At 42.7% G+C, this 18,534-nt stretch overlaps 1 protein-coding gene across 1 annotated transcript in view; it reads right to left on the bottom strand.

Annotated features, from left to right (window-relative positions):
• The window catches only part of UBN2 (ubinuclein 2), a 55,123-nt gene extending 41,123 nt beyond the window's left edge, over positions 1-14,000 (bottom strand). Inside the window, exons 1-3 of the mRNA XM_074826833.1 lie at positions 13,515-14,000; positions 8,793-8,885; positions 4,562-4,663 (exon numbers count right to left, since the gene is read on the bottom strand). Of these exons, the coding sequence (XP_074682934.1) occupies positions 4,562-4,663; positions 8,793-8,885; positions 13,515-13,982 (663 nt within the window). The 5' untranslated portion in view covers positions 13,983-14,000. The remainder of the gene's footprint in view (positions 1-4,561; positions 4,664-8,792; positions 8,886-13,514) is intronic.
• Positions 14,001-18,534: the final 4,534 nt, after the last annotated feature.

Raw genomic sequence — 18,534 nt, forward strand, 5'->3', positions numbered from 1 at the left:
GATTACAAAATTAAGTAAATGAAATTTATCATGAAAACTGTATCATGACATAGAAATTTTGCAAAGACTAAGCCCTTAAACTACAGAAAGTATTCTAGGGAACCCAGATAGAAAGAGAGCAACGCTGACCATTGTGTTTAGAATTACTAGAATCAACATACAACCATTGAAAGCCTGTCTTTTAGGAAGGTCTGAGCTCTTGAGGCAAGATGTAGCTAAAGAAAAATAAGGTTTTCCTTTACGCTGAAGCACCTGCTTTGGAGAAACTTTCCATGTATGAGAAACCATTTGTAGGCTAGTTTTCTCTTCCCAGCAGCACAGGCCTCTTACACCAGTATTTAGAAGGCTGCTGTGGAACCATGAATATTGTAGACTGGATTAAATATTGAAATACAGCCCTGGGTGTCTGAAGTACTGAACTGCATGCTTCTCATTGCTCTTAGCATTCATGTTTTGCTTCAGTTCCTGTCAGTGTGGCTACCTGATATCACTGCTTCAAAAGACAGCTTGCACTGCTTACAGATTTCTAGGTGGATGGTTCTCCCTCAGCATTTATCTACCCAACATGGGGAAAGGTGCTAACTGGTCTTTATTTTGGATGTGCAAGTCTTGTTACCTCCGAGTATAAGAAAACTGCCCACTTTTTCACTAAGCATCATGTATTACTTCAGATCCCTGTTCTATATTACATAGCAGAAAGCTCAGAATGCACTGTATTCCCCTGGAATCTCTTATCTATATAAAGCTTACATTGTCAGGAAGGTATTCAACCAACCAAATATTCAGAGGTCATCACAAGAGCAAGTAGTCCAGCCAATCCAGGCCAATGTGCACGTATACGCATATATGTGCATGCAGGAAAAATAGAGGGGGAGCAGAAATCTACAGGAATGCCATTCAAAAAAGAATGTAGTTCTGGACAGTTTACACTACAGCAAAACCACCAAAGCAGTGGAAGCACTGAGGAGGGATAATGTTCTTTTCAGATTATGAACATTGTGTGTATTATTACCACAGAGGTCCATTAAGATAAGCAAACATTAGGACTTGCCATCAGACTAACCACTACATAGAGGTTAGAAACAATAGTAAGATGGTCTTCATTTACATTTTTTTCTGGAATGAAGAGTTCACAACCCACTGACTACAGTCAAAATGCTCAATCCAAAAATATCCACTGTATAGACTGAAGCATGGATTTCCCACTTGTCTGCAATTCAATTCAGAGAGGAAAAGCCACTTCTTCCGAACAGGACCAGCTAAAAATTTTCTAAGGACAGCAAGGTTAAAAAGTGAACAGCATATACACCAGATACATGCAAAGCAAACAGCAACCTTTAACTAGGTACTTGTAACAGGAGACAAGTCTGAAGGAAGATGGGAGGTAGGAACTGACAGTGTCACTTGGGATAAAAAGTACCCAAGAACCTTTCTGCAATATTTTCCTCTCGTTGGCTTCACGTCTGAGTTCACTGAATTGCTCTTCAGGAGCCCTTACTTTTCTGTGTTTCAGCAGCCACAAGGTCTTTGATGGTCTTCACGCAGTCGTGCTGCTGAAGTCTTTACTATGCTGTAGGAAAGTACTAATTCTTTCCAGAGTAAACAATGAAAAGCAAATCTAAGAATCTCATGCATGGTTTTCATTTTCACAGAAGGTAAACAATGGCAATCTAACCTACTAAGCAGCCCCAAATTAACACTGCTTCATGAGGGCAAGTACCAGTGCCCTTTGAGGAGTCTGACAGAAAAAAAAAATCTCTTTGCTTAGGAGAAGGTCCCTTCTATCAGCACTTTCCTCCAGAAACACATATTCTGTACCTGTCTGTACTCCGGCCCCATTAAAATCCATTACCTGAGAATTACACCATTAGCAGATTCCCTGCTCTTGACCCTGATATCTGCCCTCAAGGAAACAAGCAGAACAACTGCCTTCCTTGATCTTTGAAGGACCCAAATACAATGTTACATATGCTATTTGTTATATATGCACCTATGTTATATGTACAAAATTGCTTAGTTGGAAACGGATCCAAAGGAAGCATGATTCCTTAACTCAATTACAATATCTGCTAAAAACAGGCATAGTGTTTTATTTGTTTGATTTCTTGAATAATATTTGATTGCATTACCTCAAAATATGTTTTTAGAAGGAAAATATCTCTAAAGCTATGGAACAAATCTGTTTCAGTGCCAAAGAGCTCAGTATTTCTTTCACACCTGTGACAAGAAAATGGACTAAAATTGTAAGAAAGCTTTCAATTATTTTTTTCTGGGATACAGAGGAAGACAACAGGACACCAATCCTGGAGCAATTCAAGAGGCACTCATACTCATTTTTCAAGTGTTTGTGTCCAGGATATTATACCTTTCTGTGTAAGAAAGTGTATATTCCAAAAGAAAGTCAGTCCAGGCTGGGCCTGGTTCTGACATTTCTCAGGGTACATGGTGATTTAATAGCTGGCCACACAGAAGATGGGCAAGTCAGACACATAGATTTTCTTTCTGAACACTTCCCATTTGCATCTGAGATGGAATGAGAGATTTTGTTGAACTTAACTCCTACATTACAGGACCCTTAAGCTCTGCAACAGTAACTTAGACTGCAGCTGGCACACAGTGCATTTTTTTTTTTCTTTTCTATACAGAAACGAGGATAAAAGCAAAACAGAGATGGCCTCTCACTAGTCTGTATTTGTAACAGACACAAGGCATAATGATTTGCTCAGGAGAGCAATCTTTAGAGAATACACCATTCTCCCCAGTAGCTTCCACAGCTACCACATGATGCAACCATCTGGTCCTCTAACAACTGCCTTTTGTATGTTCTTGCAAGGAGTCTGGCAAGAGATATCAGAAGTAAATGCTCCTGCAAACTTAACAGATCTGCTGCTGGTAACAAGAACAGCACTGGAAGAAGGCACAGTATGAGAAGTACTAACACACCAGTGAGTGTTCAACCCTGCTAGACTCACATACATCTTTGACAGAGACCCGTACTATGGAGTACTGAAAGTTATCCAAAGCACGTATCTGATCTGTAATAGGTCACAATAAGTCCAGAAAAAACAAGATACAACTTGGGTCTGTAAAATTTCAAAACCGAGGATGGTTAGCTTAAACAACAGTGAGAAACTAGGTAAGCCTATAGGCTCAAGTGGTTTTTCGGCAGGAGTGAAGCACGTTCTTACTGACCTTTGGAAAGGGCATACCAAGGCTTAGGCCTCAATATTGTTCCAGCAGCACAACCAAAAGTAGAGGGATAATGATAGGACAGTTTAATATTGGCAAGTTCAACTGAAATTTTAATCTAGACCAAGAAAAAGGACAAATTGATACAAGCTACAATAAGCATTTACAGCAAACTCACTTTTCACGCAACTTGTTCACGTGCTTTCAGACCTACTTCAAAAACTAACAACACACAGTTGAGCTCAGCCTGCTATCCACTGTGGTCAACAGCTGAACTTCTTTCGCTCAAGGTGTCAGCTCTGCAGTACACCTTCTGTGCACCTCATACAGTTCTTAATATTCATTGCAACATCTATATGCTAGAAACCTCACAGCTCACTGTTCACAGAAACTCTTTACAAAGTTTTATAATTTCCCAGATCTACTACCACATTCAAAAGGAGGCTTGACATAATGTATGCTAAGCAATGCACTTCTGTGTTTTTCTTACTCTTTTCTCACAACTCCTTTTCATCATCTTTCTTCTCCCACTCAGACTTTTACCTCTCTCCTCTTCAGAGTAGCAGATCATTGCTGCTTTGCCCAGTGTCACTCAGCAGTGGAAGAAACTGAAGGCTGGCTAAAGTGTCAGGTGTTTTTTGTTGGGTGTTTTTGTTCATTTTTACTTGACTAAACGGGACACCTACTTATTGCTGACATCTAATAAAGGAGAATTATAGGAGCTCTCCAAGCTTTTTTTATCACCCACTCACTTCTTCATTTTTATAATTTCATATATCCCCTCTAAAATATCTTCAAATGCCTCTTATAAACTTCCTGATGTTGCCTGCACCTAATACCTTTTTCTTTTACTTCAAGATGTGTTTTCATTTCTGAAAAATATTCAGTCAAAATAAGCTGTAATATCCTACTGTTTAACCAAACTGTTTTATCTCCAATTTTTCAGGCACATTTGGTGAATGTTTAGAATAACCATCCTATTCTTACTGGGTTTTAAGAGCAGAATACCTTCCTGATCTAATGCAGGAAATTTAACACCAGTAATCTACTAGTAATCCAGATAGCTAGTACAAGAAACTAAACAGAGCTGGTGTAATTTCAGTCTACAGTAAGTGAAGGGCGCAAATAAAAATAATTTCATTTCTAAAGCTGGAAAATTATGTGATATAGCAATAGTTTTCTTAATTCTTGCAGTGCATAATGATATCTGAATGAGATTACAAATACAATCATTCATGGGATTCCCAACATAGTATGCCCTTTAGCTCCATACCAGTTATACACGGGCACAAAGTATTTTCCCTTACCTTTCCTCTTCAACAAAAAAAAAAGGTATTGTCTTATTTCTTCTTGCTGCTTTGGTGAGACTTACCGCTTCAGAATTATCAATGAAAGGGTCTGTTTCATCATAACCATAACCTATATCAATTAGATCCTGCAGGCGATCCTTCCGATGTTTGTGGGGCTTTCCACCCTGAAAACAAAGCAAGCATCATATCATTTGGGAAATGGGGAACCAATGTACTAAAGTCCACAAAACATAAGGCATTGGAGGGATGATGGTCAGTCAAGGAATTAACAGTTTTGCTTTCTTGGGTGCTTCCCTGAAGATGGTTTGATGACTAATGAAAACTTTCACACAGGAATGAGTTCTGTCAAACATGCTTTACTATAGCCTCACCAGAATCATCCCTGAAAGGTATTCACTAGCCACCTGGTTTCTGCATGACCGAGATCTTCCTTGAGGATGCAAGGACACAGCAGAAGAATGGAAGGGATTATCTGCATCAGTGTTTACTGAAGCTTTTCACCTTTCCCAATAGAGTTCCTCCAACCTTTGTCCCAGAACATAAGCAGTCATGATACTACAACAATTAAGATGTCTAGTTCCTGAGGCTGCAAATAGTACTCATGCAAGTATTCAGAAAACTCAAATATGAGTTCCACAAATTAACTGTGGCATGTAACCTAAGGTTTAAACAACCTTTGCCCAACAGGACTAGGTGGCAAATACAATGCCAATTTTTGAAGAATTTTTCAAGGGCCACAGCAGAGTCTATAAACCAGTAAACCTGACCTCTGTATTGGGCAAGTTAATAGAAGTGATATAGAACAGAACCAACAGGCACAAGAATACACATTCCAGAGCAGGAAAGAATTTTGGTAGAAAGAAGCAATACTTCAAATGCTTTAAAAAAGGTCCAAAGATCTTTAAAGACAAGAAACTATCATGGGATAAGAGGGAAGGTCTACTCAAATTAATGTCTAGTTTAAGGCTAGGAAAGAAAGGATAGGAATAAATATTTAATTCTGGCAGAGAAAGTGAGCAGTGAAATCACCAAGGAATGTGTATTCATTTGTCTCTAGAAGCAACAGAGAGGGCTAACAGTGTGGTGGGGTGGGGTGTGATATGACAAATTACTCAGGATAGTAAATAAAAAGACAACTGAAGAATCACTGGAAGACCTCACAGTTACTCTGAACTTTGTATGATAAATCATCAGTTGAATTCACTATCAATAAAAGCAAGGTAATCCACATAAAGGAAGTGCAACCAAAACGAGAAAAAAATACAGGGTGCTCCCAATTTGTTATGCTGCTCAGGAAGCACTGGAGTTGTTACACACAGTTCTATGACATTTGCTCAACAACCAAGAGTTGTCAAAAAGGAAAAGAATTGGGACTTATGAAAAAAGGAACAGAGAACAAAACCAGAAGTCATCATTATGTCACCGATAAATTAGGGCACCCTACCATTAATATCCTTTCATTTAAAGAAAGAAATTAGAACAAAAAGAGGGAATGGTAAGCCAACAAGGATGTTTAAAGGTAAAAAACACTGCTTCTGTGCAATAACAGAATGTTAAGACACTTCACCTGAGGAGCAAAAAGGCTGAATTTAGATGATAGCATCAGAATCACATGCAGCATGCAGAAGAACAGGAAATATTTTTCTGTTTTTTACAATACAGAAACTACAGAGCACCAAGTGAACTCATCAGGTTTAAACACAAGGTATGTTTTCATACAACATAATCATCATGGTACTCGGTGCCATGAACACAATGTGAAATTCAGTGAACTCAAAATGATCTGGCAAATTTATGGCAGAAAGCTACACAAAGGGTAGTTAAACACACAGCCTTTGGCTTTGGGAGAAATTAAGCCAAATTGCTAGACAGGCACAGTGAAGTAATATCAATGAACGCTTACTATGTTATACTTTCAAGTATGAGTGAGATTCCACTAGTGTCAGACGACTAGGCTACCATCCATTAGATGGACCTTTGTTTTGTTCCAGTAAAAATTCTTACGTTATGTACAGTATCATCCAAGATTTAATATTATGTTTTTACAACACAGTGTTTGATTTCATCTAGAGAATAACAGTAATCAAAAGAATGAAAGTGGGAACCATTTGGAACAGATTTTTATGCTGGTGTTTAAAATGTACAGCAATTGCAAAAAATTTCTGAATAATCAAGTAAACAAATGGTACGTTAACTTTATGCATCTTGTTTTATGAAAATGTATTTATTCATAGGCTTTTTCTTAGTATCTGCAAGATATATCCAGTATTGTACTGATTTGATTATGACTACAGGAATTCATCTGAAAAGGAGAAAGTCTTCAATGAAGACTGTTCTTCATGCACCAATTTTTTGAGAAGTACTGCCACACATGCTATGATTAAACAGATTGTTCAACTCCATTTTAAATGGATATAGATAAGTAATATCTAATACTTCCTGCAAACCTGAAAAAACCCTCTACTACTTTTTCATACCACCAGTGATTACTTTTACACTGTTACAAACCACTGTTAAAGAGAAGAGAATGGGTATCTACTTCATGGGGTCCCTGTTCTAGTTTAAGCTAAGGAGCAAACATCTCACTACAAGAATCAGAAGATGGCTGGATGTTGTCAGAACACAAGCAATTGTACTGGGTCACTGTACAGAGATGCAATTCCTCTGAGCATGGATGGTAAGTAGAGACTGATTGTTCTCACTAGAAGAGAGAAAGGACAGGGAGTATCTAACACAAGAACTATTAATCCCTTGCTGCTCTCCATGCTAGCGGCCCTAACCTAGTAAGTTATTCTTTATACAGAAGACATTCCCCTTCCAGGAATTTTGTAGGCTGAAGGACATAAGCTATGACAGAGAATGAGAGAAAGGCAAGAAATCAGAAGTGCAAATAGTAATCAAGATACAAGTGTGGCATTGTTGTAAAATTATAGTTTTTGTTACTTACTGCTTTCTAACAGTTAAAAGTATCTATTTGCCCCTTTTTATGGCTACTGAGCACTGAACTCAAGTTTTTGAAAGTCTAATAACACCATGTTTTGTCCATAAATGTACATGTTTAGCTTTGATGTATGCTTAAATGTGTATGTAAAATTAGATTGCTTCCACTACCACTCCCTCCTACATATATTGCTTTACATGCTCTACTCTGACTTTCATCTGCTGCAGTTGAGCAACTTGTTCTGGGACATTATAAAATCCTTAACTTGTGTTATGGAAATGAGTTTTCTAGAAAAGTACAGTTGAAACATTTTTCTCTCATGGTCAAAAAATAATTTATCATTCAAATGAAAAGCAAACAGTATTCTGGAACTGCCTTCTCAATTCACTGGTTCCACCAATCCCTCCAAAAGATGAAAATGATTCTGTTCAGTTTAAGGGTTTCTTTTGTTATGTATCACAGCAAACATGCCCTGAAATAGCAATTAGTTCTACAGAATGCGTAGACTGGGTACTCAGAAAAATCTGCCTTTGCCAGTAAAAAAAACCCCAAGTCAGACAAGAAAGATTTTAATATGTATATTAATAGCAAAAGATACAAATGACTGCTCATTTCCCTTCTTTATTATTGAGGTGCTCCATTTGTAATCCAGAATATCAACATGCCTAAGCATGATGATGGGTTTTGATAGCCAGCTCAGAATTAATCATCCAACCCTACCCATATGAATTCTTAGAGACCTGTTTGGGTGTGGTTTTAGTCAACATTTTCCAATTTCTACCTTCATTTATTAGTGAAAGCCTTTTTATGTTACTACCTAGTGTTGTTCAAGTCATTCATGCTACACTTCCAGGAGTCAGCAGAGTAACTTTAGGCAGCTGGCAGCTACAAGATAAACTCATCAAGCAATGACTTATTATTCAACAATAACTTCCTATGGAAGCATTCCAAACCAGTCAGAAATTCATGAAGATTCATCAGTATTTAGCCCAAACAGAAAAGCTGTTCAATAGTGCACCACAGCATTACATAAAAATCTTTCCTCTGGCACAGTATTTATCATGAATATTGACCTGCATCTATTACTCAGTTGTATTTATATAGGAAGCTTTTCCAAGAATAGCTTCACATGCTATATCATCCTTTAGACAAATCTATTTAGCACACTTGTCTAATAAGCCTGTAGCAGCTTCAAGCAGCTTAAATGAAATAATGAGACAGTCAGCTCTGAAGTGTACAGAAGTCATTTGACAACACATTAGCAACCCTATTCAGGAAAAAACCCTGATGTTAACATCTCTACAGCATCACTATTAAATATTTGTTATTTTAATACAGGTACAGTAACTCACGTATTTTGCCTCGAACTTCTTGGCTAGCATTTCTACTTCATGCCGCTCACGTTGTTCATCATTAAATGGATCTTCTGAGTGAACCGATTTCTTCTGAAAAATGCAGAAGTTAAATATTCATTCCGTAAGAAACATACAGAGTGCATCTAATAAAAACCTATTAAATGTTGATAAACAATGCTTTGATGACTAAGTACTCGGAATTTATGCTGAGTCCAAGTACTTTATTCTCTAAAAATTAGTTTGACCTGTTCAATTATCATTGTTACTTTTCCTCTAATGAGAACACAAACAGAAAAGTTAATGAGAACACAAACAGAAAGACTCAGATTTATATTTTCCCAAGCATTCCACTACAACCTCAACTGAAAGTATAAGCATAAGAGAGAACTATGGCTATCTGAGGTTTGAAGAGAAAGAACTCTCTCTAAATACAACTCCTTTCATTCCTGCTTCCACTGGTGCCTCTTATTTGTGCTGTGATCCTTCCAGATACAATACATCTAGATACAAGATGTACCTGCTATGCTAATCAGCAGGGAAGCAGCCAGTCAAAAACCTCAGTAAGTTACAACCATAACTAATGTAACTCCTTTAACTCCTGTACTGTTACTTTTTTCTTCAGATAATTTCAGTAATCATAGCATGAATTCTACAAAATTGCCACTATGGCAGCCATGAGGACAACAGAGATTATATATCCCAGCTGTACAAATAAGCAGGAAGTACCCCCCCCCCCCTTTTGTTTTTTTTGAGAAAGAGGTTTTCACTGACACAGAATCAATTAAGTGCTTTTCTTTTGAAAATAAGGTATGACAGAAAAACAGGGCTAACTTCTTCAAATTAGAGTTCACACAAAATACAGTAATTGTTGGAAGCGGGGGAAGGTACTAGGATGCTAAAATATGGTAGAATGGGGTTCCATTTTATGGAACTTTATGGATGGCAACTAACTTCACTGCACATGGACCACTCATCAATGAATAAATGAAGACTTATGGTAGACTAAGACAGAACAAAAGCACAACACTAAATTCAGAAAAGCAAGATTCTGCCTCCACAGTATGAAAAGCCAATATATTGACTAAATGGTGACCAAATAACAACAGACTAGCTCAATAGTATCAAGACCAGTATAATGAGGAAGGTAAGCTGAGCAAAACTGCAAACACCACATAATTATCTTACATTTTCTAAACTGAGTATTTAGAGAAAAAATTAATAGAGGTTATAGTTAATCCTAAAACATAAGTTTAAGTTACATACATATTTCCTGCATGCATAATTAAATATAAAATACTGTTCAGTTCATGCAACACCATTTTCTCCATTTTTAGCTGCAAAAACCTATTCCACATCATCTGCTAGGCGAATGTGAGTTTTTTAAACTGTGAAACGAGACAAGGTTGAAGCCAGAGGTCAAGGAAAATTTAGTACTGAAGTGTTAACTTGCCTCTCTTCACCAAATCCTCAAAGCTGTAGCTCACTATCACTTTGATCAGTTAAGCACTATTGAAATCTTGAATTCAAGCAAGTTTTAGTGTTGATGGTTTCCAAGGGCTCTCATAGACAACTCTTAGATTTTGCAGTAACTTTAAGACATTATTACTTCAGCACCTTTACAGCCTGCTTGACAGAAGCCAGCTTGGGCTTCTGGCTCATCTGCTCTGAGTTCAGTTTTATGCACCAAGCTTCAATTACACCAACAGAAAAGGGAGTGCGCTTTCACTTCTGCCAGTTTTTAAGAGGCAAATAAACTCTTCAACCACACTCTTATTAGTCCCATCCAAAAACCTTATATAAATAATTCCTTCCAAAAGATGAACTCTACCAACAACCCTATCAAAGGATGTTCTTTATCAAGGCAAAAAGAGCAGGACAAGGACAGCACAAGTTTCTAATATTTCCACTAGCTTCTGATTCAGGCTAGGAACCCAAATTTGGAATAAAAAAAAAAAAAAAAAAGAAGTTGCACTCATCCTGTCAAATACATTCTGGGATTCTCTACCGTTTCATTAAGAGACCTATTAAAGCAATGTTTGAAGTTATTCCTGGGCACCAGTCCTTGCCTTCCTCAGAACAGTCTGCCACTGGAGAACCTTTTTTGGTTGCTCCAGTTCCAAGCAACGCTACAGGACAAGCTCCTAATTTTGTAATGTTGAATTTTAATGGGAAGAGTTATAAGGAAGTCGAGCTACTTCTTATAAGGGATAAGGAGTCAACAACAGCTTTCAGAAAACCCAATCAATCTTCACCCTACAAAAACAGTTTGCATAGCTAAGTTCATGTGAACTGTTCATTTAAAACTGAATCATTACTAAAACAACAAATTTGGAATTCTAAAACTCCACTTAAAACCACAGCATCAACTGCTAACTAGATACTACCTACTTAAAGCAAATCTCAGAATCTCCAGAAAAGTGGTAGAGGGCAAGGCGCTTCTTGGTCAAGCTTCATTTTAACAAGGTAGTTTTCTCTGTTGCGTTAACTGATATAAATCACCATAGCTATTCTACTCCACAAGCAGGATCAGTTTTCCTTTCACTTTTTTTTATTGTAGGACTTGGAACAGGTTACATACCAGGGTAAAAGTCAGACTTCTGTCTTCCTAAGCCTCCTGCACTGTGCAGAGCAAATTCTCCTCTTGTATTTGCTTTAACTGTGAAGGAACCAGCATGCGCTAATTTTGTTGCTGGATAACACGTGTTTCCCCTCTCTTCATGTCAATTCATACAAGATTTTAAATTCTCCCTCCCATATCAGAGTAGCTTTTCCAGCTTCTACCATATAGCAAGCAAGAAGTTAAACTGACAGGGCCAGGGCCAAGTACACATCAGTTTTTAAACAAGAATAAGAGTCCAGAATCACTTTAAAAGGATGACAATTTATGACACTTTATAATCAGCTGATTGTTCTACACAGTCCAGTAATAGACAGGCCATTATGATCCATCCATGGATGGATCCAAGAATCCATCATGGCCTCTACAGAGAGCTGAAAAACATACACAATTTCTTCTAAAGTATTTCTACCACTATTTCTACCTTAAAAAGTCTCTGATCCCAACTGTACCAAAAATCCCCTAAATCACTGCTACCCCCCAGAAGACATGGAATTTGCATCAGAACTACATAAAAAGCCATTTTCCCCCAATTATGCAATTAACATACTACCAGCCTACAGAAAAAAAGGCAGTTATGGAACTGGGAACTGCCAAAGGGAAAAGTCAACCTCCACATACTTAAGCCACTTCTAAAACACTACTAACACAGTTTTCACTTTCATACACGAACTGCTCAGAAAGATGGCATTTCACAGAGCAGCGTGCTTATGCTACACCAACTCAGAGGAGTCATTAACTGGCACTGTTTGTCCACAACAGTTGTAGGACAGGATGAACAGAAGGAACCTTTTAACTTGCATGAGAAAATCTCAGAGGGATTACAGTTGGTCATTGATTTTTCTGTCTTCCACATTTGAACACAACCCAGTGTATACATCCCTCCTACTACAGAACAGAAAGTGAGCAGGCTGCCAAATATAGTTACAGCATCATCATCACCTAGAAACATTTTGGTTTGTAAAACCAGTTTTAACCATTCTCGAGTTTGTGCTGGATGAAAAATCCAATGGCAATATCAGTACTGGTACTTGAGATTCGCTTTTATCACCACAACTACCACAGCCTCCTCTGCAGTAGTTACTTCCTTGCCCCCTGCCCTTACCAACAAGAAATAAACCTCCTCTACAATTGTCTGTATATCAGAATTAAGAGGAACCACAACTATTTAAATCAAGTGCAACTTCACTGGTATCCTCAACTCACTGAGTGGCTTAAATGTGATCAGCTTAAGGACATGCGTCTCTCCTTCCTACTTGAACAGTGGGTCCTGTTGATTGGCTAACGCTGCTTGCTTCTTAAGCTTATGCAGAGAACTTTTTCTCCTCAAAAACCAAAGCAGTTGGAGTACCAAATATTTTCTGGTTGGGAGGAACAGGAAAAGGGAAAGTGCTTTTTTTTTTTCTTTAAGTTCTTAACAGTTACAGGTGAGGTTATAGTTTCCACAACATTAACTCTCATTCATCCCTGCCCCGCCAAGGCTGCTGAAACTCATCTCTAATGAGTCTGCTAACGCTCACTTCACTGCTTCTCAAGGCTTGTAGCAGAGCCGGGCCAATAACTCTTCGATTTACCTGCACACAGCCTACAGACAATCCGGAAAACAGACCGGCACGGTAACAGTTTCGTTCAGCTGCCGGAAAAAGCTCTCAGGAAGGGAGGATGCGACACTACCGCTGCCCGGGCAGGCAAACGGGAGGGAGGGCAGCTGGGGTAAGCAGGGCACAAGGCACTGGCGCTCCCCCGCCCCTGCTCGCAGCAAATGCCAGGAGCTCCCGGAAAAACCACCCGGGAGCCCTCGGCCGGCTCAGGGACAAGTGCGAAGCCTCCCCTTCCCCCCGTGAGCACAAGCGCAGCCTCAGCACCAGGAGGAGCCCGGAGCGACGGCGACGCCGCCGGACTTCCCTCCAGGGCGCCGCCCCGCCGGGCCGGGACCACCCCCGAGCAGCACGGGGCCACTCGATAACGTTATCGGCGAGGCCGGGGACTGCCCGCCGCAGGGAGGGGGGGGGAAGGGGCGGGGGAGGAGGAGGAGGAGGAAGAAGCGCGGCGGGGCCCGGCCGGCGGGAGGGGAGGGGGAGGGGGAAGGGGAGGTCCCGTACCCGCGAGTCCCCGCACAGCAGCAGCTCCGGGTAGCTGAACTCCACGCAGCCCTCCTCGGTGGGGTCCTTCAGCACCACCTCCAGGCGGACCGTCTGGCGGAGCGGGAGCGCCTCCTGCGGCGGCGGCGGCTCCTGCCGGCTGCTCTGGCGCGGCGGCGGCGGTAGCTGCGGCGGCGGCAGCGGCGGCGGCTCGGGCCGGGGGGGCTCCCGCTGCGGCGGCTGCTCGGGCCGGCCGGGCTCGCGGGGCGGCTCCAGGCGGGCGGTGCTCTCGCGGGGCGGCGGCGGCGGCGGCTCCGGCCGGGAGAGCTCGTGCGGCGGCTCCGGCGGCGCCAACAGCGGCGCCTCGCGGCCCGCCGGTGGCGGCTCCGGCTCGCGGCCCCCCGCCTCCCGCTCCAGCGCCGGGCTCTCGCCCTCGCGGCGCCTCACGGGTGACAGGCTAATGAACGGCACCCGGCGCGGCTCCGCCATCCTCCGCCGCCCCCCCCCACCCACCCCCCGCCCGCCCGCCGTCCGCCGGCCCCCGCCTCACGCGTTCGGTGACACCGCTCTCTGCGCTCCCTCCCACCGGCTCCTCCTCCTCCTCCCTCTCCCCTCCCCCCCCCTCCGCCGCCCGGTCGGAGCTGCCCCCTACGTTCTCCTCGCCGCCTCCACCCCCGCCATCTTGGCGCCCCCCCACATAAATAGAAGCAGGCCCGCAGGCCGCGCAGGCGCACCGCGGCCGCCGACGCCGGCGCGCCGCCCCGCGTCGCTGTTGTTATTGCTCAGCTTCCCCCGACGTCAGCGCGGCCGCCGGCGCCTACACGCCGCGGCCGCCGGCGCCCGCCCCCAGTTGCCTTGGCGATGTGCACGCTGCCCGCCGTCGGCGCCTTAAAGGGCCCGCGGCCCGCCGGGCCGACCGCCACCCGCCGGGGCGCCCCCACCCGCCGGCACAGCGGCGCGGGGCAATGGCGGCCGCGCCGCCTGCCCGCCCCCCTCTCTCTCCACCTCGCGGCTGCCCGAGGACGGCCGTGGGCGCCAGGGGAGCGGCCTCGGCGGGGATATCCCCCCCCCCTCCGCCTCTCCCCTGAGGCGCGGCGCGGCCCCGCTGAGGCGGCAGGGGCGGAAGGGGCAGCCCCGGCCCAGGCTGCTTCGTGCTGACGGGGCGGCGGGAGCCTTCGGCGGGACCGGGGCTGCCCCCGCCGCCCGCAGCGGGTGTCGATGGGGCTGTGCAACGCTCGTACTCTCGGGGCGGCGTGGGATGGCTGCCGGGGCCGCGGGCCTGCTTAGAGGAAGGTGCTCTGAGGCCTCTTGAATTCAGCAGCTGTAGGTCAGTCACCAGAAAAAAAACACCCCTAAATCCTAAACGAGAGTTCGGTTGCGGGGGAGACTGACTGCTTCGAGGCTGCAAGGGCGACGGTATGAACGCATCCTGTCACAGTGGCATCAACACACGCCCTGTCTGAAGCGCTGCGGGATCAGCTGGGAAGATCAGGGTTTGACAGCATTGCTCCGGGAAGAGCCTGCTCCCGCAGAACAGCAGCCGCTGCCCTGGCCGCCCGGCTGCCCTCTGAGCAGAGGTGGCTGGTTCTGCGGCCATGCCTGCTTCGCAGGACACCAGTCCTGGTTGCAGGGAGCAGCTGTGGACTGGTGAGGAAGAGTTGTCCTCGAGACAGGGGACAACGCAAGGAAGGCAGGGTACGAGCAGCAGCGACACTTCCTTCATGAGCAAGAGCTGCCTGCAAAGAGTGCAAGTGTTTCTTCAGTCTGTCACCACCTACTTTGACAGGCTGATGGCTGGTATTTCCAGATGGAGGTGTGCCACCAAGGCACTGCTGAGTTTCAGGAAGCTATGAACATCTTCATGTGCATTGTATTCTCCAGCTTCATTGGAGCAGAGAGAAAGACCCTTTTTTGGCTCTTTTTTAGCCTCAAAAATACTAGGTAGAAGGGGTTTTGTTCTCTTTTTAAAAATGTACTCATGTTATGCAAAGCAAACATAATTTGCATATGTGTATTATTTTGCATGATTGTAGCAGGCCATTCTGTGCAGCACTTCACTTTCCACACTGCATTCATCACAGTGCTTGATGTTTTCCTCTCATTGCATATGAAGTCTTTAGCCTTGACTGCTTACTTTCATCTAGACTCCAGAGAAGATCTGTGACACTAGTGTTATTGAAAGCTATGATTTCACTAACAGGGAGTGGAGGACGTTCCAGAATACTGCTTGCAGGAGGAAGTTAGTGGAATGACTGACCTGATCTGAGAAACATAGGCTGTCTCCTTTTGAAGCTTGAAAGGCTTTGTTGAGCTTTATAGTCAAAGGGATTTGTTTTATCTTAAAACCTTGCATGTTCTAGTATGACTAGCAAGCTCGGGAGAGGTATTCCTCAAATATGTTTTTACTTTTCAGCGTCATAATAAAATTATTTGGAAATCCCACTTGTTCTCCCGTTGAGAATTTCTTACAGCTGTCTGGTGATGCACATAATAAGCAATGTATTTCTGAGTATCGCTATGCTCCAGACCTACAGATCCTGCCAGGAAGATTCTAGTTCTCATCAAAGTTTCTATATAGTCTATGCCATTAAACCTTGTGATGGTAGAAAGGGGGCTTTCCTCAGCAAAAGAGCGATTTATTGCCTAGCAAACACAAAGCCTTACGTGGAAGCCATGGACTCTTCTGCAGCTCTGCCGAATACTTGTTTTCCATTATCAGATGGGAGACTAGACATTAAAATAACAGGAATACAACAGTTTTTGTTCTCAGGTAATACTTGGACATATCCATGGAAAGGGGTGAAGATAAGCTGTGCATTTTAAGTATCCAACCTAAAACTCAGTTCTGTCTTTCAGTCCCCTAAGATACATGTTCAGAAGTAATGAATTTAGGACAGGTGCTCCACAAGAAAACAAGTTTTGCAAGTATCTGTATTTGGTATTTTAAATTCTCTTAGTTGTAGTGTAGATACACATGGAAGCACCTCCTGGTCAGATTTTTAACACGCTTTTAAGTAGGAAAAAAATAAGCTGGATAGGAATAACTCATCTGACCTATGATAGGGTTACAGAGAAAAACAGAAGTAGTTCTTGGAAATAGTTTCAGGTAGTCATTTGTTCTAAGTTATGAGATTGCAGACTTTGATAGTAGAAGCAGTCTTTCACATCTAAGGTTTTCGTAGATATTTACTGATTTGTTTATATACCCCCTCTTCATCTCTCTCTTCTGGGAGTTTAATTAGACAAATAAACCCTCATATTTATATGTTATCTAACCTCTGAGCATCTTGGAGCACACATCTTTTTTTATGAGGTTCAATGTTGGTTTATGCAACTAGACAAGCAGTAGTTCTGGATCTTTGAATTTAAAGTGAAGTTACTAAAGACAGCTTGCTCTGGATCCGAGTATCTGAACTAAATCAGAAAGAAACTTGGCAGCAGATCCAAGCGTAGCAGTTACTGTAATATGTTATCATTACATCTGGTCTAAGAGACTGGAAGCAGTCAGGAAAGACTCCCGAGAAACAAACCAAATCCACTAGATCTTAAATTCTCCAGGGATTTAGTTTAGAAGGCACCAGAAGAGTTCCAGGCTTGTGCCATATCAAACAGTTTCAGGAGGAGTTAGATTTGTATTTTTTTCATCATTGTTTTTCTGTTCTGCTACCTGTTCTGTTCTTTGGAGTTAAGCTCTGTCTCAGGTATTGTTTGTACATAGTATAATGTGCTGCACTTGTCAGTGGAGCACAATATTAAAAAAAAAAAAAGTAATTAGATATGTTTTACCAATTATTTTGCATTCTCTCAGAGGATATGACCATGCTAAATTAGTTCAATATAGAATATAGATTTCTTCCTTTTGTATGTTACATGAAGGACACTTAATAATGAAAGCTTCTCTTGAAAGAGGCACACTAAGAGTTTAAAGAAAATGTAACAACTGCAGAAAGAGAGTAATTTTGAGGTGATTTTGAAACTTTTTATTTCATTGGTGAAAGCCAGTATGAGCAAATCATACAAAGTGGATGCTCAGAACTATACATGCTACAGCCACATCAGTGAGAGGAAGTTTCTTGACCTGACAGTTTCAAATACAGAAAACGATGGAGACAGCCCAGTAAGCCACCAGAGGCCTCTACCCTGGTGCAGCTGGGATCCTCCTGCTCTGCCTTGGGATGGCTTCTCTATCTGGGAGACAAACCTCTAGCACTCTCTCTTCCTTTTGGGTCGGTAATGTTTGTTGTGTTAAGCCGTACCCTGTTTTGTTACAGACCAGTGCTAGCTGCTCTCCTGGACCTAATGGAAGCCGTTGTTCTGCCTGCACAGCTTCCTCTGGGCTGGGCACCCCATAGCAGCAGGCCCAGGGTCCCATCAGAAGGCAGAGCTGTCCTTATGATCAGTCGTGTCTATCTCCGGGGAGCTTGCTTTCAGTTTCAAAGGCTGAATACTTTACTTCCATGAGCTGTGAGGCTGTTGCCCTAGGATGGGAATGTGGGGGAAAACATGTTCTGCTTATGTCAATAATAAGTTTCCCCACTCAAGCTTAGGTGGCACAGGATGACAGTTTGTCTTTTGCTTTGCTTAAGGTGAGCACTGGGACCTACATTGAGGTAGGAGCTATATTGGGTAGCCAGCTGATGCCTGTGCCAGTCAGATCAGCCACTCAAATGTCTCAAAGAGATACTTCTACCAGGTTTGGGCTTTGTTTTTTTTGTGAGAATATCCTAATTTTCCATGGGTTACTTCCTCACTATATCCTCCCGGTATCTTGGTTTCTTATGGTCCAACCATGCATCTTGTTGATTCTCATGGTCCTTTCACTGAAACTGCTGCCACAGCAGCTGCAGCTTCCATTGCCGTGTCAGGGGGTGATACAGCTGCAGGTAGGATGGTGTTTGTGTAGCTTTTACTAGAACTGCTGCTGCATCACAAGAATCCACTGCACCAACAATGTGGCTGGCATTGCTGGTTTTCTATTTAATGAGGCTCTCCGAATTCAAGTGTGCATTTTATTGAACTTGTCTTCCCTCCTACAGTTTTA

This window comes from Strix aluco, chromosome 5, assembly GCF_031877795.1.
Source record: "Strix aluco isolate bStrAlu1 chromosome 5, bStrAlu1.hap1, whole genome shotgun sequence".
Lineage (NCBI taxonomy): Eukaryota > Metazoa > Chordata > Aves > Strigiformes > Strigidae > Strix > Strix aluco.